Genomic DNA, 27091 nt, shown 5'->3' on the forward strand with positions numbered 1-27091 from the left:
CACCTGACAATTTGTATTTTCTCGCAACAGTGTAGCTCTCGTATCTAGGCTGCATGTTGAGGCGATGATAAAACTCTGTCATTGTGTGTGTGTTTTCATTTGCAAACTTTTGTTTAAACTTGCTCACATTACAGAAAAAAAAAAGTAACCAATTACAGTTTGAGTTACTTTATTCAAGATAGTAATTGATTATAGTGACCAATTACTGCAGCAGGAAAGTAATTGAGCAAATACTAAAATGTAATTGATTACTTTTGCATTACTTTCCTCACAACTTTTATTAACATTGCACAAATGCAGTAAATAAAACGGGTTGGCTTAGCTCTTTCTATGAGTTCTCTGTGAATCTTACATGCTGTTTATGTACACTAACAATTGCTTTTCAAAGTTTTTGTCAGTCATGTTCTCTCATTTTCCTGTGAAGACAGCAGCCGCAACACTCAGAAGTCGCTCGATGTGCACGCTGGAGGTAATAAGTACGATGTTGTAGCTTACAAACACATTGCGCACAAGATTGTGTGTACGCAATGCCACGATGCTCACGTTTGGGTCCTCTATGAGGCGCAGTGATTCATTGTTGCTGGGGCTAGCTCCCAATAGGGCTAGTGAAAAACTGACCAAAATTATCTATCTGGCATCAACGTCTCAAGTGACCAGAGCTATCGAGCCATAGAAGTGCGTTTCAATTTGTCAGCCAACATCTCGTGGACCCCCTCCCGCGTCCTTCACTCGCTAGTCATTTAGACTTAACTGACTAATTGCAACGGACGCAAGCAAACATTCATGTTCCTTAAAAAGGTGGCCAAATCTGTAATGTAATTTAAAGGAGGGATGCATATTATTCAGCCCTAAAAGTACTGTTTGTGTGTTACAATTGCAAAAATAGGTGTATATAAGTCATGTATCAGACAGGCTGGCTTCAGGAAGGGATATTCTACTATGGATCATATCCATGTCATCAACCAGGTAATAGAGAAATCTGCAGAGTACAATCAACCTCTCTATACAGCTTTCATAGATTATGAAAAAGCATTTGATTCAGTAGAGATACCAGCAGTCATAGAGGCATTATGCAACCAAGTAGTACAGGATGCATACGTGAATATATTGGCAAATATCTACAAGAATTGCACAGCAACCTTGGTTCTCCACAAGAAAAGTAGACAGTTACCTATCAAGAAAGGGGTCAGGCAAGGAGACACAATCTCTCCAATGCTATTCACTGCATGCTTAGAAGTATTCAAGCTCTTAGACTGGGAAGGCTTAGGAGTGAGAATCAATGGTGAATATCTCAGCAACCTTCGGTTTGCAGATAACATTGTCCTATTCAGCAACAATGGGGACGAATTACAGCAAATGATTGAAGACCTAAACCGAGAAAGTGTAAGAGTGGGGTTGAAGATTAATATGCAGAAGGCAAAGATAATGTTCAATAGCCTGGCAAGGAAACAAGAATTCAGGATTGCCAGTCAGCCTCTTGAGTCTGTAAAGGAGTACGTTTATCTAGGTCAATTACTCACAGGGGACCCTGATCATGAGAAATAAATTTATAGAAGAATAAAATTGGGCTGGAGTGCATACGGCAGGCATTACCAAATCCTGACTGGGAGATTACCACTGTCGTTGAAAAGAAAAGTGTACAATCATTGCATTCTACCGGCGCTAACATATGGGGCAGAAACTTGGAGGTTAACAAAGAAGCTTGAGAACAAGTTAAGGACCACACAAAGAGCAATGGAACGAAAAATCTTAGGAGTAACGTTAAGAGACAGGAAGACAGCAGTATGGATCAGACAACAAACGGGGATAGACGATATTCTAGTTGACATTAAGCGGAAAAAGTGGAGCTGGGCAGGCCATGTAATGCATAGGATGAATAACCGGTGGACCATTAGGGTTACTGAATGGATACCAAGAGAAGGGAAGTGCATTCGAGGACGGCAGAAAACTAGGTGGAGTGATTAAGTTAGGAAATTCACAGGCGCAAGTTGGAATCGGCTAGCGCAAGACAGGGGTAATTGGAGGTCGCAGGAAGAGGCCTTCGTCCTGCATTGAACATAAATATAGGCTGATGATGATGATCAGACAGATAAGAACATATGCGGAACTTCTGTCTATATCAGCGAGGAATTGAACAGCAGAATAAATGTACATGTTGGGCTTAGTCCCAGACAAGCCAAAGAGGCACTTCCATGGCAAGTAATCTGCTGATCATATCAGTGAAATGTTGCAACAAATTTTGTTTAAATGGAACTGCCAGATAAATGAAGCATGAACACTGATATTGGTTGATTTCTGGTGGGCACAATGATTTTAGTATACACTTTGGATAAAGGAAACCCATTTGTTTGTGAACTTTTGTTAAACTGAACTGGTACCAAAACTGCCCCTGCCCTCACTGGCTGTTGCATCTGTGCAGAGCGCTATGATAATTGAAATTATTGAAACAGTTATGTCGAACTGACAAGTGAGAGTTTTATGACAATTATGTGAATAATTGTGGTCCAGTGCACACTAAATGCCATGGAAGGGACAAATCAAGTGACGATGCCACTATGTTTTTGTTTAGTTTTTTTTCTGATGTGTACAACAGGGTGAATTTGAAGAAATCAAGAGTGGTGTCGAGAGTAGAAGCCGCCAAAGTCTACGTCTACGGGGAATTTTTTACGGCTGACATCACTCGACTCCACCATATCCAACATTCCTCGTGCGAATACCCTTTGATGCATGAGATCCGGGCAGATGTCATGAATCGTGGCCTTTAGAAGCACCTCTTTACGTGATCTCTGTGGAGTATAAACACTTGTAATTGCAACAGAGCAGCGTAAAGTTTGCAATGCTTGTGGGACTAGCCCAAATGAGGAATCAGCACGGATGCTAGTATGACCATTCATTGGCAAGGTTATCTGCCTCTTGGCATATAAATCTATACTCCATCTCAGTACTTCCCTTCAGTACTGTGGAGGCTATGAACATTGCTGGACAATAGGGAGGATGAACACCATCGAGAATGAGTTCATCTGCCCTGTCATCTGCTTGCGCCCATTATGATGCCCTGTGCCCAATTTCATTGCTCTGGTAGAAACTGTGAACAATGTACTGCCACGGCCGCTGGATAAAAAAAAAGATGCAGCCCGTTGCATGGCACCGAAACCGCGTCTCGGGCCTAGTTCTCCTCGTGCCCGCTCTAGCGCCACTGCTCTGGTACAGCCGTTAATGGAGAAGCGTTTCCACAGCCGCGTTTGTACGCATGACAGTGACTCTAATCAGGCCGTAAATAACGCATTTTATAGTTGCACATTACAGTTTGAATATTGAATTCCTTATTAGAAGTGCCGATTACCTCACATATGTGAAAAGTCTGCCCTAGGAGTGCCAATCTTTTGTAGAGTGGGCCTCTATGCTCTCCATGAAGGCTGCCCGCTCGACTCAGATGAAATGAAAAGAAGTGCTCTATTACGAATAATCGGGAGTGGATTTACGTGTTTCTTCAAGACGACTTCAAAACGATGGATCGCGTTTATTTACAAGTTAATGAATGCGAAGGTATCGCTCAGCAAAAACAGTCCAAGGCGCTGCATTCGATCGAGCCCAGCTTCATTCTTCTCTTCAACTGAACTCCGCTCGCACGTTTCAATATTCTCGCTGTGCTGGTAGTGGCACGGCCACTAGATAGGTAGGTAGTCGGAAGAATCTTCACCCCGTCTTTATAGGGGCAAGACTGCGGGCCGCTCCCACGTTGGGACGGGAAGGCCAAGCCTCACCACCGCATCGTGAGCCTTCTGGACAGCCCGCAGTTGATCAATCCGTTCGTCACTCTTTTTACGTAAAAAAAAAAAGGTGTGGCCTGCTGCGTCACGTCACCACCAGTTGAGTTGACAGTTGCAGCCGCTGTTTTTCCTGGGCTCGAAAAAAAAAAAAAAAAAGTTTCCTGGGCTGCGCGTACTTTTTTTGCATGTATGGTGCATAACCGGGAAACACAGTCGGGACCGCAGTCGGAAGCACAAGCCCAATCTTCGTGTTCTTTTTATAGTCATTCTCAGTAAAATGTAATAAACATACCAGCAACCTGTCGCTTGGCTCTCACTTGCTTCCTTTCCCTGATGGCCCTTGGCGAGAAATATTCTTCAGCCACGCTTCCCGAAGCTGTAGATCGCCGGGGAATTCGTGGTACTTCATGGTAGCGTCTCTTCTCGCGTTCGAGTTGCACAGCGGCACACAACAGCTTCGAGGCATCACACCGCTAGAAAAAACCGTCAGCCACACACGGGCGCACCGGAGAACTGTACTCAAGCACAAGAAACATGAGGCAAGCTGCTCACACACACAATCACACAAAAAAAGCACACGAGAATGCGCACGAAAAAGCACATAAACACGCATAAATCCTGAGGCAACCACATTGTAGCACGAACCAGCGTCTGCCTTGCATACCGTAGAAGTGGCACCCTCACCAAAAACAGCGGCCGCAACTGTCAACTTAGCCGAGACGCGCTCGCCCATTGACAGCGACGCGACGCAGCAGGCCGCACCTTTTCTTTTATCCAGCGGCCGTGGTACTGCTTTACACCAAAGTTCAAGTCAAGCAGCTTTTTCACGTATGCTGTGCCTCTGCTGTCATGTCAAAACTTTGTGGGCAACAACACTTTTCCAACACACTCAGTGAGCATTCACTATAAGTCTGTTAGAGATTATTGCAAGTTCTGCTGTCTTCTTGATGAATAAGTATGACATTGTCCTCAAGCTCACCCCAGAGTTTCCCTAGTGCATTCAAAGCTACTTGCTTCCACCACCATGGTATAAAAAGCAACACATAGACGACACCATGGGTAACTCACCTGACACAATATTGCGCAAGGCAGTGCACTGCCCCTCCACAGACTTCTGCTTCTTACGGTAGCTTTTGCAATAAATACTATTGGCTTCTTGCCACAGTCACTTGTCGAAATATTTCTCAGGAGTTATAGTAAAATATGTAAGGTGATGTACAGTTTCCTCATTGATTTGTCTTACTCTATGGGGAAGAAACATGGAACTATGTTTTGCACCTTCACACGTAAAAAAAATGAACCTTGAACAGAAATCAGTCAAAACATTGTCTATGTAGCACATTCGCAGGCAAGGTGAAGAGATGGCTCGCTAGCAGACGACACGCAGAATGCACCATCTTTGCATCGTTCTGCGCATGTGCTTGGTTTTTGGCACTTCCTGCACCTTGCGCGGTGCTGAGCATGAGCCGCACGCTCACATCTTCCCGCTAATAGTGGGACGACCTGTACCCCAAAGCTGGTCTTTATTTCTCCTTGCTTCTCTTTGCTTTTTTTTTTTTTGTGCCAGTTTTCATGTTTTAAAGCTGATGCACTTTTCACATTCCATATTGTTTTGATTGCAGCCATTTCGCATGCATGTGTTTTTAGTGTATAAGACAGCATTGCAGGCATGTTAAGTTCTGTTGATTTAACACAATGGATTGAAAAAATAAGAAATTGAGGCAGCTATGTATAGTACCGTATTCACTCGTGTAAGGCCCACACTTTTTTTCGTAATCTTTACTGGGTGCAGGCCTTACACAAGGCAGGCTTATGGCTACTCACTGAAGCCTCGAACTGTGCTCAGACTGCTATGCAAGTAAATGTAACCACTGGCAGCCGACTATGAACACATTTACAGTCACCAGTTGATTCTTTGGACACAGACTAGTACCATCTTGTAGTGACTAGCGGGAAGTAACCAGCACGTGGGAATGCACGTCACACCTATGTTGAATTCCAATGGCGGAGTCAGAGCAAGTTTTTCTGCTCGTTTCGGAGCAAGTTTGTTCCAATGACAGAGTGAGGGCGGGAGTAAAGTGTTCCAATGAGAGAGTCGGAGTGGATTCAGAGCGGGAGTCGCTCCGTGGAGCAGGAAAAGATGCTCCGCCAAAATAGGCGGAGTGGACCGGAACTCTGCGTGACGCATTTCCTTTACAACGTTTGTCTGCTGGGGGGCGCCACCTGTCGCGACTCGGATAGTTCGGCAAAGCGTGCGGCATTGCTTCTGCTACTCTACAGCGACAGCTCCGAGTCGGAAAGCTCAAGTTCCGACACGAGCGATTTCTCGGAGAGTAACAGCGACGCTGAAACTGCCACTTACGAGCGGGAATTTGATAGGATGTTCCGCATTGCCGCGATGAGGCCCAAAGTAGTCGGCTAGACGCCTACCATGTTTGTTCGCATACTGTGTGCTCACCATAGCAGACAAAATCTGCTGCGCACTTGGCGAGATATCCATTCCGCACTTTTAAGCAGCAGGTGAACGGCGCGGTATACACAAGTGACCGGTGCGGTGGTGCTGTGAGCAAACAGCGGAAGGGAATGGCAACACGCAAGGTATCCTGGGTAACTCAGCGCCCGAAGGATAGAACTTCCGCTTCCGCCTTGCTCCGGCGGCACAGGTTGTGTTCCACTCGCGGATTTGGAGGCGTTGCTCTGCGCCAGAGTTGAGTGCTCGCTCGCGGAGTCCGTTGGCTGCTCCGGCTCCGCCATTGGAATTCAACACTAGTGAATCTTTGTTTTCTCCAAATTTTTACTCTAAAGTGGGGGTGTGGGCCTTACATGAGTAAATATGGTACTTTTGAAATGGAGCCATGCAATATCGAACACTCATTCTTACTGCTAATACACTTGAGCTGCTAACTCTTGTGAACTTAATAGGTTTGAAGTGTTTGCAGTTGCGAGATCTGATCCACTCCGTACACTGTCAAGTGCTGCAGGGAACTTGTGAAAAGACAAAACATGGCACATGCCGGCACTTGTAGTCAGCTCTCCATGGTATTGCATGCCCTTTCTCACATTGTTTATCCTTTTCTGCTAAGTTAAGTCCAGCCCTGCCTCGTGCAGTAAATGAATAATAATATAACTGCAGACAAACCTTTTTCTACATGATATCCAACACTGGGATAAAGTGGAAAGTTTGATTTCCTTTGGCATGCTTTTCCCTTATTATCAAGCTGGTTAGTTTGACTATAAATGTTGTATTCAAATGCCCGGTAACCACTTCAGCAAAATTATTTTTGTTGCCAAGAGTGGTATTGTGTTTGCCACTTTATAAAATGGAATGCTGCCCATAGGTATGTACTATACAGCCACCTGTCATAACCTATATGTGGGGTCAAATTATGTGAAAAATAAAATTAACCATAATCAAGTTAACCTGAAAGAGGTTTGTTTACTGCTGCAGAAGAACGTGGTTGCTCCTACTGTGGTGGTCTTGGACATCGCATCACCGACTGCCCCAAGCTGGAAGCCATGCAGAGCAAACAGGCATCCAACATTGGCCGCAGAGATTACCTGGCCAATAATAGTGCCGACTGGTGAAGAAGCCATTGGTCACACTTCATCAAAGCTTGCAGATTTTTACATCATGTTGTATGAGGACACTGATCTCAGTTGCCTTTTTCTTTTTAATGTTGAGAGGGAATTGTGTACATAATAAAGCATTCATGGTGTACTGGGAAATCATGCCCGAGTAGCAAAAAAGAGACACAAACAGGCCCATGTCACATTGCTATAGTTTCATGCCATTGGCTGACTCAGTGGGTCAAGTATAGTTGATTTCAAATAGTTTCGCTTTAACTCTTTTGTTACCACACATGTTCTAATCAATCAGATCGATGTTTTCGATCGCCAATTGAAACACATTGAAACCATTTCTCAGATACATAACATTAACCGCTAGGAAGCTCAGGAAAAAGGTTTTCAGAATCAGTTAGTTCAGTTTTTGCCACAAAGCTGGCTTGTTCAGCTACTTTTCGCAAACTGAAGCATGCGGGTTTGGCGAAAACTTGCGTGGCTGCCCTCTGCTCTTTTCTATTAAAAAAATTGTGCGGCTCGTGATTACACCGCATCACTATCGCATTATTCGGGATCAGAGCACCAGCAGTAGCTTGGAGAATGACATTGCATCATCATATTTACAATCGCACATCGTTGAAATACAAAAAATCACCAGCTGTCCGCCATTAAGTTTAGGATTTGACTCGGAGCCGTTTTATTTCTCTCATGCACACATTCAAATGTCTGCGGCATGTTTAACACGCAGACCTTGGCGCTGTCATAATGCTTAGGACAGTTGCAGTTTCAGAGACCAGTCAAGCGGCTGCTGCGGTACAATAATGAAGATTGCAAAGGCCTTCCAACTTGAAAGCCAGTACCCGAACTTCACCACCAACCAGGATGACGTAGAAGAGCTGAAACTGCAAGCTGTGCTCTCTGCTGCCAGAAATGCAGTGTAGCTTGTGGGGTCTCACACATGTGCTCTTGGGACAAAGGAACGACAACGCAGTAGTGCAGACAATCAAAAGGGGCATTTATTGCACCTTTCATACACTAATACACATTAGCCGAATTACAACCAATAGAACATTCACACGGGCGCGCGACAAATCAAGGAAGTTCGACTCACCGCGACCTGATAGCGAGCGAATACGTTCGCCCCATGCTATGACACCATCGCCTAGTCGTTCACGTGTTCAGTCGCGCGAACGGTGGCGCGCTCGAACGATCCGTGTTCGTCCATACCGGTGTCCCGCTCTTAGCCTCGCGCGACGGTCGCGCGAAGCGGGCCGGCGCACGCGCGAAGCGTCCGTGCGTGTTGGTCGCCGATCCCAAGCCAAAGAGAGAGCGCCTCCGACCTTTTTCTCCCAAGTGACCTCGCCGTTCGGTGGCGTTAGCATCGCGACACCAGCGCCATCTCTCGCAACGCGCCGCAACCACCGCCGGGCTTAGCCACGCAGAGAAGCCGGACTACAGGAGACATGCGGGGAAAACAACATCAGGGGACGCGTGAGAGTCGCGCATCCCCACATCCCCCCAACCTTAAATCACCACACATACGCCGGCGAAACATGTCACAAGGCCTATCAACGCGCGCGTCGCGAACAAAAGTTAGTACATGCGACAGTGGCGCCGCCGAGTAAATGTCCACGCGGTATCCACAACGTGCGAGCCGACATTGACTCTGGGGTTCACCGCTGGCGTCCGTTGGTCACAGCACCACGTCTGCAGATTCGATGGCACGACTCCAGCCCAGGACTCCGGAAACGGCGACGCAGAAGTCGGCACGAGCAAGCGTCGCTCGCGCCCTGCTGGCGAGAGCCGCAGTAGCCGTTGGTGACTGCCGGCTCTTTTTCCCAGCCGCCGAGGGTTGCGAGCCGGACATTGGCGGCCGCCGAAGTCGCTGCGCCGAATTGACCACAGGCATCTCCAAAGCCTGGGGTAGCTCGATTGTAGTCCGGGGCAGCAGCGCTGACGATGTGCAGGTCACAGCAAACCAGGGGTGACTCCGCTCACGCTGCGTTCACTCAACGCACTCGACAAACACTAAAGTAGTGCAAGGGAGAGGAATTCGGCATACGCATCGCCCACGTGGTACGATGTTCAATTCGGCTAGCGAAATTTCGGACGGCATTTCAGATGCTAAGTTCACGTGAACAAAGCTTGCTTTCTTGAGTCGAACGAGTAATTTCAATTCGTGCGAGGCGAACTAATGAGGGAAGCAATGTGCGACATCTCAACACCACGGTCCACCAGGTTGTGTACGTCCCTCAACGTGCGACAGGCGGCTTTGTTAAGCCTTAGGCCTAATGCGTCGCTACTTTGACAACAACCGGCATCCAAAAAAAAAAAAAAAACACCCAAAATGGGCACAAGAACAGGCAGCCGCGAGGAGACGTTAGCTCTGTGAGGTGGTCCTACTCCACTCGGCGCACACAGCATCCGAGTTGACGGCGCCCACCGTCCCAGACGGTGTCGGAGCGCCCGGTGCCAGGCCGCAATACCAGTCAGCCCGTAGCGGCACCCGTGGCCCGCGGCCACCCGGCTCCCTGAGCCTCGACTTCCGAAGTCAAAGATATAGAAGAAGCTATTTACATAAGAAATTCGGACCACCCACGAGGCTTGCGTACTCACTCGCTTCAGGCTTGCCAATGCTCCCCGGGCGCTAGGCCTCGCTCTCCCAGGATGCAGACCACGTGGCTCTCGTACCGACGAGTGTACTTCAAAACACTCGCGAAAAGGCTTAGCATGTTGAAAAGTTCAAACACGCTACAGCAACCGTCGCCTCGCTCAAGAAAGCACACCGCCGACATTAGCGATCAAAATCCACGCTAGGACTACGCTTCGGTTGAAACATCTCGAACCGAGCAAAGCTGTTAAAATTATCGTCCGATGCCCCAAGAGGTCCACGTTGAGCAGCCAGATGTGGGGTCTCACACATGTGCTCTTGGGACAAAGGAACGACAACGCAGTAGTGCAGACAATCAAAAGGGGCATTTATTGCACCTTTCATACACTAATACACACTAGCCGAATTACAACCAATAGAACATTCACACGGGCGCGCGACAAATCAAGGAAGTCCGACTCACCGCGACCCGATAGCGAGTGAATACGTTCGCCCCATGCTATGACACCATCGCCTAGTCGTTCACGTGTACAGTCACGCGAACGGTGGCGCGCTCGAATGATCCGTGTTCGTCCATACCGGTGTCCCGCTCTTAGCATCGCGCGACGGTCGCGCGAAGCGGGCCGGCGGACGCGCGAAGCGTCCGTGCGTGTTGGTCGCCGATCCCAAGCCAAAGAGAGAGCGCCTCCGTCCTTTTTCTCCCAAGTGACCTCGCCGTTCGGTGGCGTTAGCATCGCGACACCAGCGGCGTCTCGCAACGCGCCGCAACCACCGCCGGGCTTAGCCACGCAGAGAAGCCAGACTACAGGAGACATGCGGGGAAAACAACATCAGGGGACGCGTGAGAGTCGCGCATCCCCACAAGCTTCACCTCACAAAGTCTAGGAGCTGCTTCACTGCATGGAGTACTAACATTTCCATGTTTCGTACCTGAAGAACACTTGTGTACCAATTAATTTTGGGGTGAAAGTGTTCTTTGAACATTTATCTTTAGTATAATCTGAATTTGTTTTGAGATTTTATTTATTTGTAGATAGTTAAACCTCGATATAATGAACTTCAATATGACGAAATTCTCGATATAACAGAGTATTTAACTTTTTTATAACTTGTCCATAGAACCTCGATATAACGAAGTGTGTTTATACACGATTTCAATACATGTGACAAAAGTTCACTGCCGCCGCGCTGGAATACTGAGGCAATAAATGGAAGTTGTCGTGTATGCAGAAGATGAAATGATTGAATTGCATGCAGCTGCTGCGAACGCACCTCACAAATCGCGCGCCGCAACAGAGAGCGGCCGCCAAAGTGAAGCAGCGTAGCAGCCGTCATGTTCCGTGTAAAGTCCAAGTGCGATAAGGTCCTATTGGATCCCGCATGCCGTAAGCTGTCGGTGCGAGAGAAGGCGTGCGATGACTGCCAGCACAGTGCAGTGAGTACGCAGCCCGCCCACCCTATCTTGAAGGTAATCTGGGGTGGGTGCAAAAGTTTGGACGAGCCTAGATGGCCGTGGCATCCTGTCCTATGTCTTCTCGTGTGGCTGAATGTCGCGTAATCAAATTTTCGGAGGAGCGTTGAAGCGAGAGATAGATGAAGCGTTCACTCCCCTCTTCCTGAGTTCATGATAGTGCATCCCACAGTGGCTTCGTAAGGGGCGCGAAAGCGTCGCAGGTATTACTTCGTAGCTTCGTACCGCCAATGTGAAGAAATTGTCAGCGCAGCATGAAACCGTATCTTTTGTCACCGACTCCCAAATTCAAGAAAAAAAAAATATTTTTCCTCATTGAAATTTCTTTTCTTTTTTCGATTGCGCGATAACTATTTATGCGTGATAACAATTTTGAGCTGACAAGCACAGTGCATACAACGTGCGCTAACGATCGTGTCTGCATGCAGTGTTACACCACTGCGCGTCATAAAAAGAGCTGGAATTTGAAACCACACGCCGTGCGCCCTTCTACTCGCGAGCGTCGCGCTCTCAGTTGGAGAGTCGACGTCAATCGCACAAGTTTGCTTACGTAAATTGCAGTGCAGTGACGTCACTCACAGTGACAGGTGTCTTCGAGAAGGATTTATTTCAGAAGGATCAAGGATTTATTTCATCTGTTGCTTCAATTATATAAACGATTTCAAGTTTGGGCACCCCCGTCTCCCGTTCACGCGCGTCTAGGGCCATTCGCCTGCGCGATCGTTGGGGATACGCCATTCCAACCTTTGAGAGAGAGAGAGAGAATAAACTTTTATTCACAAAGGCAAGGTAATTCTTCCTCGTTGGGTGGGGCCCTCAGTCCAGGGCTCCATTGCCTTGCACGACCCTGCGAGCCCACTGGACCAGCTGTTGCTGTTCCTGCCGGCCTAAGCTGAGCAGTGCAGACTCCCAAGAGGAAAGGGTGGGGTTGGGGATAGGAGGAACGCCCCGTGGACTAGAGCATTCCCACGTAGAATGATAGACTATTGGTTCGGATCCACAGTAGGGGCAGTAGGAAGGGTATAGAGTGGGATGAAAGAGATGCAGCATATAGAGGCAAGGGAATGAATTAGTCTGCAGTTGCCGCCAAGCGACTGCATCTGCTCTGTTAAGTGAAGGATGGGGAGGAGGATACGTATAACGTCTCTGTCGGTAGTACTCCAGCATTGCGTTGTAGTTTAGTGGTTCTGTCGGTGAGTCGTCTGAATTGGACAGCTCTTCCGATTTCCATGGAGAGAGGCGTGTCCAGGAGTCCAGACGATGCGCACCGTACGTAAAGTGGACGGCGAGACAGAAAACAGGATATTGTGAGTATGCGCAGCCACAAGTCCCTGCGCAAAGGCACGGCAAGCAGCCTGTGAATCTGTCACTATGGTGACAGGGGCGTCCTGTGACGGTAATGTCGATGCGTGGACAATGGCCAGAGCAATAGCTCCCTCCTCTGCCGAACCACTGTCCGTAGTGCGAAGTGTGGCAGACGCCACGAGCGCGTCTGTGTTGTCGATCACCGCTAGACACATGGCGGGCTTTTCTGGGTAGCGTGCCGCATCAGTGTAAAGAACTTGTAAGTCTGTAGTGCCATCGCCAAAGACGCGTGTCATGGCCTGAACTCGGGCACGTCGACGGCCGGCATGGCGGTGGGGATTCATGTTGCGTGGAATCGGAGCCACATTAATGAGAGCGCAAATATTAGGAGCGAGTTTATGTTGCGGTACCTGTGTGGGTTTTTCAGGAATGGGGTAGCCAAGACGAGAGAGGATGGCGCAACCCTGACGGGTTTGCCTAAGATGCTGAAGCTGACTGTTGTGCTGGGCCTCGAGCAGTTCGGTTATGGTGTTGTGGACACCAAGCTGAAGAAGGCGTCGTGTAGAAGCGTGTGGAGGCAAGCCGAGAGCCGCCTTCACTGCCGTCCGTAGAAGGATGTCCATCTTTTCGGTTTGAGTAAGCGCGAGATGATAGGGAAGGTGATAGGTGAGCCGACTAACTATGAGAGCTTGTACTATGCAGAGGACATCCTTCTCGCGAAGGCCTCTCCTGCGATTGGTGATGCGGTGGATCATGTGTGTAATTTGTGTTATGTGCTGAGTCAGAAGGTGCGTAGTGTGTGAGGCCTTGCCATCAGCCAGAATGTGGAGGCCTAAAATGCGGAGTCGAGGTACCTGAGGGATAGGACGGCCACCAAGGAACAGTGAAATATCAGAAGAATCGTCGGTTCTGCGGCGCCGCTTGCGTACCACTAACAACTCTGACTTTTCGACTGAGCACGTAAGGCTCCCGGTGGCAGCATAGTCTTGTACAACAGATGCAGCTTCCTGGAGAGCATCCTGAATGGTTCTGTCTGATCCTTTGGTTGCCCAGATTTTAATGTCATCTGCGTAAATGGCATGCTGGATGTTGGGGATCTTGTGTAATAATGCGGGGAGTTTAGCCATAGCCACATTAAACAGGGTGGGAGAGAGGACCGAGCCCTGTGGCGTTCCTCTGCCTGCGAGACTTATAACATCCGACCGGAGGTCTCCACTTCCAATAGTGGCCATGCGGTCAGAAAGAAAGGCCCTGATGTAATTGTAGATATGTGCGTCGCACTGGGAGGAAGCGAGATTGTCGAGAATTAAGTCGTGGGAGACGTTGTCAAAAGCCCCCGCGGTGCGCCGCGCGTACGAAGGGTGCCCGAGGAGCAGGTCCACAGCGATACTCAAATAACACTACTCGCACTTTTCAATGCTATATGGGCTGCCGGGTACCACCTACTGCCTGGAAAGAATCCCTTGTCGTCCCGATTTTGAAACAAGGTAAAGACCCCACATTAGTAACAAGTTACCGCCCAATAGCCCTCACAAGTTGCATTTGCAAACTTTTTGAAAAAATGATAAACCATTGCCTTTTACAGTTGCTTGAGGCAAACAAAATTGCTGATCCATATCAGTGCGGCTTCAGAGAAGGACGGTCTACAACCGACCATCTCGTGCGCATCGATGCAAACATTCGTGATGCCTTCATACATAAACAATATTTCTTATCCGTGTTTCTCAATATGGAAAAGGCATACGATACAATGTGGCGTTACGGAATCTTGCGCGATCTGTTGGCAATTGGCATCAGCGGTAATATGTTCAACGTTATTGAAAGCTACCTACACAATTGCACATTCCGGTTTAATATAGGTAATGCACTGTCGCGTCCATTTATACAGGAAACTGGTGTACCCCAAGGAGGTGTGCTCAGTTGCACACTTTATCGTCAAAATGAACACGCTTAATTCGTGCTTCATTACCACCAGCTATTTTTTATTCCATCTACGTGGACGATATATGCAAATAGGCTTCAAGTCCTGTAACCAGCTGTGTGCGAGAAACAGGTACAGCAGGTGTTGAACAAAGTGTCTAAGTGAGCAGACGAAAATGGGTTCGAAGTAAACCCCCACAAAAGTTATTGTGTTCTTTTCACCAGGAAGAAAGGTCTCATTGCAGATAGTGGGCAGACGAAAATGGGTTCAAAGTAAACCCCCACAAAAGTTATTGTGTTCTTTTCACCAGGAAGAAAGGTCTCGTTGCAGATCCCACTATCGAAATGTATGGACAACAAATACCTATGAACAAAGAACGCAAGTTTTTAGGTGTCATACTTGACTCTAAGCTTACTTTCATCTACCACATAAAACATCTCAAGGCCAAATGCCTAAAAACAATGAACTTACTGAAAATTTTATCTCGTACATCCTGGGGCAGCGACAGGAAGTGTTTAATGAATCTTCACAAGAGCCTCATTCGGTCACGATTGGACTATGGTGCCATGGTATATCACTCTGCCGCCCCAAGTGCGCTAAAAATGCTAGATCCTGTCCACCATCTAGGTATCCGCCTGGGCACTGGCGTATTCAGAACAAGCCCTGTCGAAAGTTTATACGTAGAATCAAATGAGTGGGCACTCCATCTCCAGAGAACATACATCAGCTTCACCTATTTTCTCAAAGTGCACTCTAATCAGGAACATCCTTTTTCTATAACCATTAATGATTTGAAGTGTGCAATACTTTTCCATAATCGACCCTCTATGAGGCGGCCTTTCTCACTATGTGTGAGACAACTTAGCGAAGAGATGGATGTCCCACTTCTCGAACATTGCCTAATGCCTCCAGCTAAGCTGTCACCGCCCTGGGATTGGCAGGTGATAGAATGTGATTTATGCTTCGTAGAGGTCACAAAGCACGCTCCCGAGCTCAAATTGCAATGCATTTCCGCGAACTTCAGTCGAAGTACTCGTGCTCGGAATTCTACACCGACTCGTCTAAGTCTCATGCCGGCGTATCTTATGCGGCTGTTGGCCCCTCTTTTTCTAAATCTGACGTATCGAACCTAACAAGTATTTTCACAACAGAAGCCTACTGAGTACTGTCTGCGATGAAACATATAAAGAAATTAAAACTAGAATTAGCAATAATATTCACAGACTCGCTAAGTCTTGTAAAAACGCTAACATATACACGCAAATGGAGAAGGACACGTTCGGTTTCGACTAAATCGAAACAAAATGAGGCCGTAAAAGACGTGTGTCATCTGCTAAGCGGGGCGGTTGAACAAGCACATTTTCCTACAGAATATCGCAGCTCCAATATATCTTTACAAAAGCATAAAAATCCTGTTTTTATTGAGCTTTACTCACTCTTGTGCAACATTTACGTATCTCGTAGATATGTAATAATATGCTGGGTTCCCGGTCATAGAGGAATCGAGGGTAATATTGTGCTTGCCGACGAAATCGCCAAATCAATGGCATCGCAAGGTATTGGTCTTCCTGCTGCTGCCCCTGCTACAGATCTGAAGCCTTTCCTACGAAACAAACTGCGAAGCCATTGGCAACGCTTGTGGATTGCTGAAATGAACAATAAGCTTCACGTGATTAAGCCAAAATTAGGTATCTGACCCTACATTACGAAAACACGAATAACAGATGTCCTTTTGTGTCGTCTCAGAATAGGACACCCATATGGTACTCACAATTTTCTATTTACTGGTAACGAGCCTCCAACCTGTGGTCGATGTGGTGAGAGGCTCACCGTCTTCCTTGCCTCCTGGAGTGTCGGGAGGCCGAGGGGGAGAGAAAAAAACATTTTCCTCTCGCATACCGCTATTGTGTCCCTCTCCATTCTGCTATGTTTCTTGGTGAATAACCGCTTTTTGACGCCAAGGCAGTCCTCGCTTTCCTGAACGATGTTGTCCTACATGTTATAAGCCCGATAAATTCGTAGCGCATACTCTCTCCAGAGGATGCCGCTGTAATAGTAGTTCGGTATAGCACATGCCTCCAGGCCCTTGCGGCTCAAGGGTTCTGTTTAGGCAGTAGTGCTTCTTGCGAATTATTGCGCCCGAGATATTCTGCATATCGTATCATTCTTTCGCAATGCATTCTCCGTGTTCATAGTGCACCTCAGTAGTCATTGCCATAATCTTATTACGTGTAGATTTTACGCAATTTACAGCGACTATTTTTAGGGCCCCTTACAGCCAGGTCATATCCACCATTCTAATTCCATCACTCCAATTCGAACACATTAACACTGGCCTGGCACTCTTTGGCCGTAGTACTTGACCCTTGCGCCACAAAACACTACATTGATCATCATCTATGTGATGGTTTTTTTTAACCATTTTAACCATGGCAGTGCGGAATTGATTCGTGCATGATTGGTTGCATAAATTGGTCCCTGTGGCGAGGTCTAAGTAGAAAATACGATTGCAGCTAGGGCGACAGTGTACCAATAACCGCAGCAGTATCGGACGAATGCATGGTAACTGAGCGTGGTGTCTTGAATGGCAGTGACCATTCGTGATAATGCTTTAAGCACATAGCGGCTTTAATTATTCTTGCTCCCTTGTAATGTGCCAATGGATCATTCTTGTTCAATCCACTGGCATCAACACAGTGGCCACGGGTGAAAGTGCGGAAGAACACATGAAATACATTGGGACATCGTCCCTCATCTGCTTTAAACAGAGTTATCCAAATCGCTTAAGAAATGCAAGCAATCAGATTGCTAGCACACGAAGGGCGAGTGAACGCAATTTAATATGGTATTACATAAGCTGTCGCTAATTTCACTTGAAATGCTTGGTACATTTAATGTAGAATCTACATATCTGGTCATTTTATTGACCAGCCTGTTCAAAACAATTCCCGCAATAATTTTTATACGTAGTTCGCCTCATTATGTTTGTTTTTATGATCCGGATACAGTGTTGTAGTTGCATATTTCGTGTACATACCACTTTCATAAATCATAATAAAATTTAGTATTTCTTTAACGTTTCAGCTTAATTGTGCTGTTACATGTTTCATTACAAGCTGAAAAAATTTTGCAAGAATGTGTAGGCCTCCCCACTTATCTACCAAGCACACCTAGAGGGAAGAATTAAAGTTCAGTGCTACCAATTAAGTGAAGAGCAAGTGCATATACAGGGTGTCCCAGCTAACTTTAGCCAAATTTTAAAAATATGGCAATGCACTCTAACGTGACCAAACCCATTGTGCTTACTATTGTATGGCGTAAGTCACTGTTTTTTGTATTCTGCTTAATTGCATAATTAGTCAAGATTGATTAACCATCTTCTGAAGCAGCGAAGTTAGGCAAGAAATTCCAATTAGAAAGTTGTACAGTGGTTTGCAAAACGTCCGATTAAACAGCTCCCAACTTTCTCCCTATTAAGTATTAGTATTTTCCCGCTTACTTCAGATGCCCTGGAAATACAACAAATTCCGTGTGACATGCCTCCTTGCGCGCCGTGATTGCAGTGTTCCCAAACGTTCCGCGTACGAACAAACAAAGCATTTAGCAGGGTGTGTTGCCGCTTAAAAGGCCACAGGGCAGCGACTCAGGCGTTGGCTGTGCGATTTAGGCCCGCAACCGTTATCGCTTGCGCTGCGATAACGGTTGCCCTGTGGCCTTTTAAGCGGCAGCACACCTTGCTAAATGCTATGTTCGTTTGTACGCGGAGCGCTCGGGAGCAAGCGAGCATGTCACATTTTTTTTTATTGCGATAGCAATTATATGGACGTTTTCTTATATGAGCTTCTCCTCTGCGAACTTCGCCTCTGCACATCTCCTCTGCACTTTGCCCGGCGGTGGCGGTCGCCCGCACCGTCTCTTATCTCCACACGGCTCTGACCTTTGTATGTGCTGTGCATTCGCCGCTCAGTTTCCGTTGAAGCGATAGACCGCGTGAACCTTCGCCCGCTGCGGCGTCTGCGCCTGCTGGCAGCATTTTGACAGTCGTCTGCGGTCATTCAGTGTGATCTACCCAGGTAGCACAAACCCATCTAGAAGACGTCTACATTTGGGCGTGTTCAAGCCAAGAGGTTGTCTACAATCCGGCTTGTACAAGCTGAGTAATAGCCTTAGAACTCCACAAGCACTCCTGAAGCCAAGCTAATGCTCCCTTCGTATTCGTCTTGGGGAAGTCTTGGCAAGCTGTTCGTTAGACTATCTGTAGAACTTGCGTAAGAAGGCTTTTTTTGCTTGCCGGAGAAATATGCAATCCACCTTGCAAAAAAAAAAAAAGGTTAACTAATGCATATGTTAACCGTGCGCTTATGCAGATTGCTGGTACTGATAAGCTTTTCTTCTAACCAGTCTTATGATTCAGGATTTCTAGGAAATGTACATATATTGAATGCGACTGGCTTGAACTTTAAAACTAAAACACACCAAAGCTACTAAGCTGAAAAAGTTCAGTATAATGGCCTAAATGCATGCTTTTGCAAAGGCACAGATATTAAAACAGCCACATAGATTCCACAGTTTGTAATAAAATCTGTGAAGGTATAATGTTGAGAGGCCGTGTGCGACATGCAATTTCTAAAATGCTGTTCACTTGCTAAGTGTATAGGCCGCGAGTCTATTCATTTCTGAACAATGTTATATCAGTGCATAAATGACATTGTTGCCATATGTATGTATACATGTTTACATGTCACAGATGGGCTCTCACTATTATACCTTGACAGATTTCATTACCAAACTATGGAATATATGCAGCTTTTATATTTATGCCTTTGGAAAAGCATGCCTTTAGCACATAATACTGAACTTTTTTCAGCTTAGTAGCTTTGCGTGTTTTTATTTTGAAGTTAAAGCCAGTCACATTCAATATATGTACATTTCCTAGAAATCCTGAATCACACCACTGGTTCCAAGAAAACAATACCAGTACCAGTGATCTGCATTAGTGCACAATTAATTTGGGTATACTGCTAACACAAGCAAAATTCATGCAGCACACAAGGGTGTTGAATGAGGCACATTAAAAAGACATCTTGCAAAATGCCTCTTCTATAGCCAGCATTTCATAACAATGTTTAAGAGACAACAAAATCAGCAAAATACAAAATTTTATTCTTGCAAATTATGTACATGTGCTTGCCCTGCTTTGATTCTGACTAAATATATACATAGGAAATGAATGGCATGTAATGCCTTGCACTGATTGACTAGACTGCATATATTATGGTTGCATGTCTAGAAAAACTAACCCCACATCTTAACAGGACTAAGATAAAGGACTAAGGAGGAAGAAAGACATGTCAGCTGGCGGCAGGTCCAGTATCCTTTGAAAAATCTGCGCCAGTCAAAAAAAAAAAAAAAAAAGGAAAAAAGACCAGACTCACTTATATTAAGGCCAGCAAAAGCCAAATGCTTAGCATAAACATAACTAAGAAATAATCTCTACATATTAGAAAAATTAGCGAAGACACTTTGTTTTCTCTTGGTGACTACTGTTAAGGGCATGTAATGCACACACCACTTTCAAACATTATAGGACTGATGCACTCATGATGCATAGTTACTTGTTTTAAGCCTGGCCTTTCAGTGGCTGTCCTCACAAGACTGAACAATGGCATAAAAGAAACTAATACAACACATAAAAAACTGCTTAAAATCTGCAGGCATAAGCACAGTGCCAGAAGACAGGTATAATTAATTCTATTAATTTAAAATGCCTTTTCACGTTCACCTAAAGCATCTCCCATGTCCTTTTGCTGCCTGGAAGTAAATATTTATTACAGATTTCTTTTACACTGCATCTTGTAAGCAAGTGGCCCTGAATGCCAACTCTACTTGGGGTTCCCAGAAATTATTGTCTAAAGTAAAATTCTTCAGAATGTATACAAGTTTCCCTATGACCACAATAAAGCATGATGTCACAACAGCATGCATAGATGGTCCTTGGAAGTTATCTGGCCATTGTGAACAGACTGATGTGAGTAGAGTTTAGAACCCCAAGACAAAATGTTAATCCCATACCATGCACTTCTGATATAGAACCAACAGTCGATTTTAATAAGATGTAAACATGCTACATGATGCTGACTCATTTAAAAACATAAGTATATTTTAAATTTCTATATAAAAACTATCTTAACACTAAGCTTAATGTAACATGCTGGCTTTTTACCCGCTCGCAAACTGCAATTCTTCAACCAGGCAGTTGCTGCTTGGTGCAGTTGCCTCAAACACTTGCCTTTGCTTCGAGTTGTCGACAAATTCGACTTCGCCCTGCCATCTGCTAGCCGCCTGGTTAGCTCAGATGGTAGAGCGGCTGCCCCGGAAAGACGGTGGTCCCGGGTTCGAGTCCCGGACCAGGACGAATTTTTCTTCAACTGCGAGGCTTTCTTTCGAGGAACCCGGTTGGGTTTTCATTGTAGCAAATTGCTACATTTGGGTGGAAGTCTCAGTTTCCCTTTAAACAATTTTATGCAAGTTATTATAAATAATATAATGTAATGCTTCAATTTAATTTTCAGTTCTATATAGTAACATGTGTACTATGAAGCTAGCATACGGATGCATGGTTTGCGGAAGAAGTGGCCAATAATTTTGCTTACCACGTCACTGTAGAATGACAATCTATAAATGCTGCTTTAAAGACAGCTATAAAAGCCTGCATATTGTTTCTGAAGCCATTATACATTATGACTTCGGAAACAATATGCAGGCTTTTATAGCTTAATTAATAAACCCCCTTACAAGAATTTTGTTAGACGTCCCCAGAATCCTGTTATAAAAACCGCAGCATACGACGTAGAAGTTCCGATGATTGACGAGCTGATCTTCGTTGAGAAGCTGCTGCGGAGGCGCCACCCACGAAACACACAAGCAGCTATTTGATGTCTAAAAGATGTCTTGAACGGATAATTCAAAAGTCTAATAGCTGTCCTGGTCAAGACATTTTCTAGCCGTGGATGTCTACAGGTACTTCAGCAAGCCCTGCTAACATTACGCTAAAAGTTGGCTAATAAACATCTCGACAAGAACAACTTCAAGAATTGTATTAGACGTTCCCAGAATTCTGTAATAATGACTTTGGAAACATTATGCAGGCTTTTATAAAGCATCTTGACAAGAACAAGTTAAGAATTTTATTAGACGTTCCCAGAATTCTGTTATAATTTATAATATATTAACTCTATAATATAATAAGCGCTGTGACTGTCGCACTGTGCTGTATCTTGGGTGAATAAACCCGTGTTTGTTGGCGATCTGACTCTGGAGTCTTCTCTGCACCGTGTCGGAGAGTCGACGAACACTGCCGTAGCGCCTTTGTGCGTTGCGGAGTGGAGGAGCGTCATGCCCTTTTCTGACCGTCGCTCGTAGGGTAAGCCTTGTGCAAACCCATCTCCACAAAGGCACCGACACCCCCGGAAACACTGCGGCGGCTGTGGCCGACCTTGGCCGCGCACACGCGGGTGGCAACTTTACAATTGCTAGTAGGTACACCGCGCGGGTGGGTGTTATGACGTGAAATTTCCGCTTCTGCTGGCGGCCGCTTGGAAACAAGGTGCAAGAGAAAATCGCAAAAAAAAGATGTTTCTCGTTCTTTTTTTCAAAGCAGATTGTTGTATTCGTCATTTTGAACAGTTCAACTTTTGTTCCAACGCAAAAAACCACCCGCCAACTTTTGTGTCCGTATCCCTTTAAGTTTCACAAGAAAAGATGTTGATTCGCTGTTTGGTTTTTACATTAGACATTATTCCGGTAGAACACAGTTGCACGTGTTCAATCAATGACGCAGCACTCCCAACTGGCATGATCGGTTAAGTAGAAACTGGCTGCATGAATAGAGGAGGTGTGTGGGATAACGTCAGCAAAACAGTTGTTGCCAACTCCACTCATTTTTGTTTTTTCAAGCTACACACTTATAGTCTCATTTATTTGTCACACCTCGTACAGTCTCGACAGGGTAACAGCACGAAACGACGAAGGACAAGAAGGGGAACACACATCAGCGCTGGTGTGTGTTCCTCTTTTTGTCCGTCTTTTCGCGCTGTTCCCCTGTCGAGTATGTACCGACTAGCCCAAGCCTCTGCGGTGTTGCAATGTACGAGGTGTCTCACTTGGGCCAAACTTCAAAAATATGCAAATGCTATGTAGCTGCATAGAACATGGTAAAGTTTTGGAAATACTCAGATTATATTAAGGATACCGCCTAATTAGATAATTAGTGTTCAATATATAATCAACTTCTCAATTATTATAATTAGATAATAAGTAAATTGGAAAATTGTAGAGCAACATGAGAAACTCCCGAAACCTCTTTCTGTTGCTCAATACGTGCTACATAAAAGTGTTTTTCCGAGCTTTAAAGATGCCCGCGAATATACGCAAACTGGTTCGAGCGGCCAGTCATTCGGGGGCTTCTTGCACGCTCGGAAAAACGCTTTTATGTAGCACGTATTGAGGAACAGGAAGCTTTATCGGGAGTTTTTGATGTTGCTCTACAATTTTCTCATTGACACTTCTTATCTAATTATAGTAATTGAGAAGTTGATTAATTAATGAAGACTAATTGTCTAATTAGACGGAATGCAAAAAATAATCAAAGTATCTCCAAGCGACGACAAACAACATTACCTTGATTCTGTCCAGCTACGTGGCATTTGCAGATTTTGGCCCAAGGATGTGGTGATTGAGGGAGGCGCCGGCGCCATTGCGCGGGCTTCACCTGTTCTGCCGTCCCTCGCCTTTTTTCCCCGTCCGTGCCCAACCGGTTCTAGCGGTAGCGCTCCGCACGCGGTGGTTAGCGGTGAGGGCGGGGCGCTGACGTCACTATGCAGCCGCGTCGGCTGCTAGCGGCGGAACGTGGCTCTCTGATCTCCGGGACCAATGCACGGTACGTACATGCTTTCCTCTCGTCCGTCGACACATTTGTGACTAGGACTGGAGCTCGTGCACGGTGCCTTTGCCCGTGCGGGGAGCGCGTACTTGTGCTGTGCTGATCCTTTCTCTACGCTAAGCCGACGAGCGGTGCCTGGTGCTCACGCGAGGTCGTACCACGCCGAGCCGCACTTGCCGAAAGCCTAAGGAGAAATTGCCCGAGCTCTCGCGAGTTGGCCCATTGGTTATCTCCAGAGCAAGTAGCATAGCCGCCGGGGCATTTCCTAGCGGCGTGTCCCAGCTTGAGCCTGTGCTCTCGCCGCGACGTGCTATAGGCGCCTGTTCTTGTGTATTTTCGCCCTTGGTGCGGGGCCCCTTTGGTTCCCCGCCGTGCAGGCGTTTGTGCAGTGCTGGTGCCGACGGATTCAATAAACGGTTTCCCTCAACTCAGGGCTTTACTGTGTTCTTGCATGCGTCGCTCGGTAGCCCCTTGCAGCCCCTGAGCTAGTGCGCGAGCGGTGCCGTAGGCGAAGGCTGACGCGGCCCTGTGGCTCACTAAACTCGAACCAGCGGTGGTTGGTCTTCTGTGAGACACCAAGAACCCACATGTTACATGAAACACCCTGTATTGACCCTTTTCGCGGAGCAGTTTGTTTTAGAGAAACGAGATGGCGCTCACGGCGGCGCGCCATACCTCTCCTCAGCGACCGTGCACGAATACGAAACCATTACCGCTTCTACCTTGCTTCTGTGCGATCAGCTGTCGGAAATGCAACTGAGTTTTCGCTAACACCCTGTGCTCCAATCATGGTAGATCGAATCATGTGGATTGAAGACGTGTGCAATAGTTGGCTGCAAAAATAGTGACTGGCATGTTAAGGAACAGAATGAATCTGTGTGGCCAAGTTCGCGGACCGCTGCTGCAACTGTCCGAACATGTTACCGGCACTTCGTGATGTACGGCTTTCCTCGAGGATACAGAAATTTGCTCATCCGCCAGCCTTGTATCGCTAACATTCAAAGAAAGGGCTTCATCCCCAGAACGTCGGCAAGAGTGAGTACCACTCGTTAAACAATGATAAAGGGAGTAGTGCCGCTTCCTGCATAGCAAGTTTCGCGCACGTTATCTATACACATCAATCCCGGCCACGGCGGCTGCATTTCGATGGGGGCGAAATGCGAAAACACCCGTGTACTTAGATTTAAGTGCACGTTAAAGAACCCCAGGTGGTCCAAATTTCCGGAGTCCCCCACTACGGCGTGCCTCAGAATCAGATCGTGGTTTTGGCACGTATAACCCCATAATTAATTAATTATTATCTATACACATCTGTCCCAAATGGCAGGAAAACTTACGCCCACTCTATCGCCGACATATCAAGAATAAGTGAATGGGCACATACTTGAATATATGCGCACTGTATACGCACAATAAATGACTAACTACACCTATGGCGCACGAATGGTCGAAGCTGAATGTTTCGTGATGGTCCACAAGAGTAAGCGAGTTACTAGCTGTAATATGTATTTGCTACAAGGTATTACAATGTACAAAACAGCGACGTTTCAAGCCTTGTGCACAGCAAGAACAAATCTATAGGAACAGAGCACACCCGCTAGCGATTAGGCAGAAACTGACAAGCCACTGCTTCAAAATATTTGCCGAATAAAGAACAAAAAGCAAAACACACCAATCCTGACTGAATTCATAATCGGAAAGCTTGGATAGCTTGGAATACATATTTAGCCCCGCTTTTAGAACAAGCACCATATACGCTGCTTGCGCCGTTTGGACATAGCTTAATCAGCTCCGAAAGCGCTTTTGCATGTTCTCTGAAGCTGTGATTAAAGCTTCGTGTCGTCCACCTAGTCACCGTCTACCATATCCCCGAAAACAGGTTTTCTAAGCCGCGCCGGCGTCAATACAAGGAGGCAACGGAGGCAGTTGAGGCAAGCAATGGACGCGTCACCACGTGATCAAACATGGCAGCGCCCACGTGATCTCCGCGAAAAGGGTCAATAAAAAGCGGCCGAGGAAGATGACGATGGCTGCTAGAGGATGAACAGGTAAAGTATTTGCTCGGGGTTACATGTGTAAAAGCTTTTTGTCATTGAGAGTGCTTTTTTTTTTTTTTTTTACTTTAGGAAACTGGAGATGTGTGCAAAGTGTAACATGACAGTGTACGAACGTATTCACTGGCTGGCAGATGATTCATTGTGACCTTATCCCTGCTTTTTTTCCAGAGTGGTAGGTAGATATGTGCCTCTTGTACAATACTTTTCAGATAAACCGTAAATTACTTCCTTGGCTAAATGCAGCTTCCAGTGCATTTCAGTTCATTTCCAGGTTTATATAAGTTTCTAATATGAGGTTTACACATTCATTTCTCGTGTACTAGAATGCTAAGGTTATTTTATTTATGTATAGCATTACTCAGTCTCATCACACTGCATTACAGTGGTGCTCACTTGTGACACTGATTTCCCCGTTTGAGTGTTCTATACTATTTTCACTTGATTGTTGCTTTTTGGTTTTATGGCTCTTTTAATTCTTACACCATTACATTATTTGATGTATCCTAAAGGCAATATTTTTGATTTTGACATGTTCCTAGTGTCTGTTTTTTATCACAAGATTGTTTTTGATGGTATGCGGCGTAATTACTTTTGGTGCTCTTTTCAAGCTTTTAGATTATTGGTAACATTGCTTGTAGGCAGCCACCATGCGAGAAAATCTCGCATTTCTCAGTCTGCTTCTTGCACTTGCTGTGATATCAATTTTTAAATAACTCTAGTCTGTTCACCTGATAGCATGGGCTGTTTACTTTGCTAAATAAGAAATCTTACGATTTTTGTGAGTATGTTCTAGGCATTGTTTATCAGAAATTTCTAGTTCACTAAGAATTGTTTCTGTGAGTTTTAGTCATTGTTGGTGTACTTTTAATTTGATTTACTTTGCATTTCTCATACATTTTGCTCAAATCTTGCACAAGTATTACTTTTTCAATAAAGTTTTGCTTTGTCATACTGTCCTCATTTCATGCGCGCTTGGCGCAAAAGTGCTGGCCTGGACGCTTGTCCAGACGCGCCCGTTTTTTCTTAGCGGGATGGCAGTTCCATTTTGGTTGTAAACACCAAAGGCGGTATTCCGGAAGAGGTCCCATTTCAGTTTCTAACTACGGGACCTCCTTCTTATCCTTCTTATACTTATCATGTAATTATCCCCGTTTTTGTATTGAATAAACTGATTCTGATCCGGATTAATTTGCATGGACATGTTCGTTTTCATGTGACTTATTAATTGGTAGAGGAAGCGTCGGTGTCGATATATAGGCAACAGTGCTTGGCACTGCGCCAGGAGCTCTGTTGCACGAGACACCGACGCTTCGACTCATCTGGAAGCCGCGAAAATTAGCTTCAGATTATCGTAAACTTTTCAAGACCATGTCTAGACCAGCTTTTTGATAACATCTTAAAAACGTTTAGAAATTTTATGTGAATAGCTATGGCAAAGGGGATTATTTATAGTG

At 45.8% G+C, this 27091-nt stretch overlaps 1 protein-coding gene across 1 annotated transcript in view; it reads left to right on the top strand.

Annotated features, from left to right (window-relative positions):
• Positions 1-7488, top strand: part of LOC119457545 (ATP-dependent RNA helicase abstrakt-like) — an 87566-nt gene extending 80078 nt beyond the window's left edge. Inside the window, exon 16 of the mRNA XM_037719154.2 lies at positions 7219-7488. Within this exon, the coding sequence (XP_037575082.1) occupies positions 7219-7355 (137 nt within the window). The 3' untranslated portion in view covers positions 7356-7488. The remainder of the gene's footprint in view (positions 1-7218) is intronic.
• The last annotated feature ends 19603 nt before the right edge of the window (positions 7489-27091 follow it).

The sequence above is a fragment of the Dermacentor silvarum genome, chromosome 1 (genome assembly GCF_013339745.2).
Source record: "Dermacentor silvarum isolate Dsil-2018 chromosome 1, BIME_Dsil_1.4, whole genome shotgun sequence".
NCBI lineage: Eukaryota > Metazoa > Arthropoda > Arachnida > Ixodida > Ixodidae > Dermacentor > Dermacentor silvarum.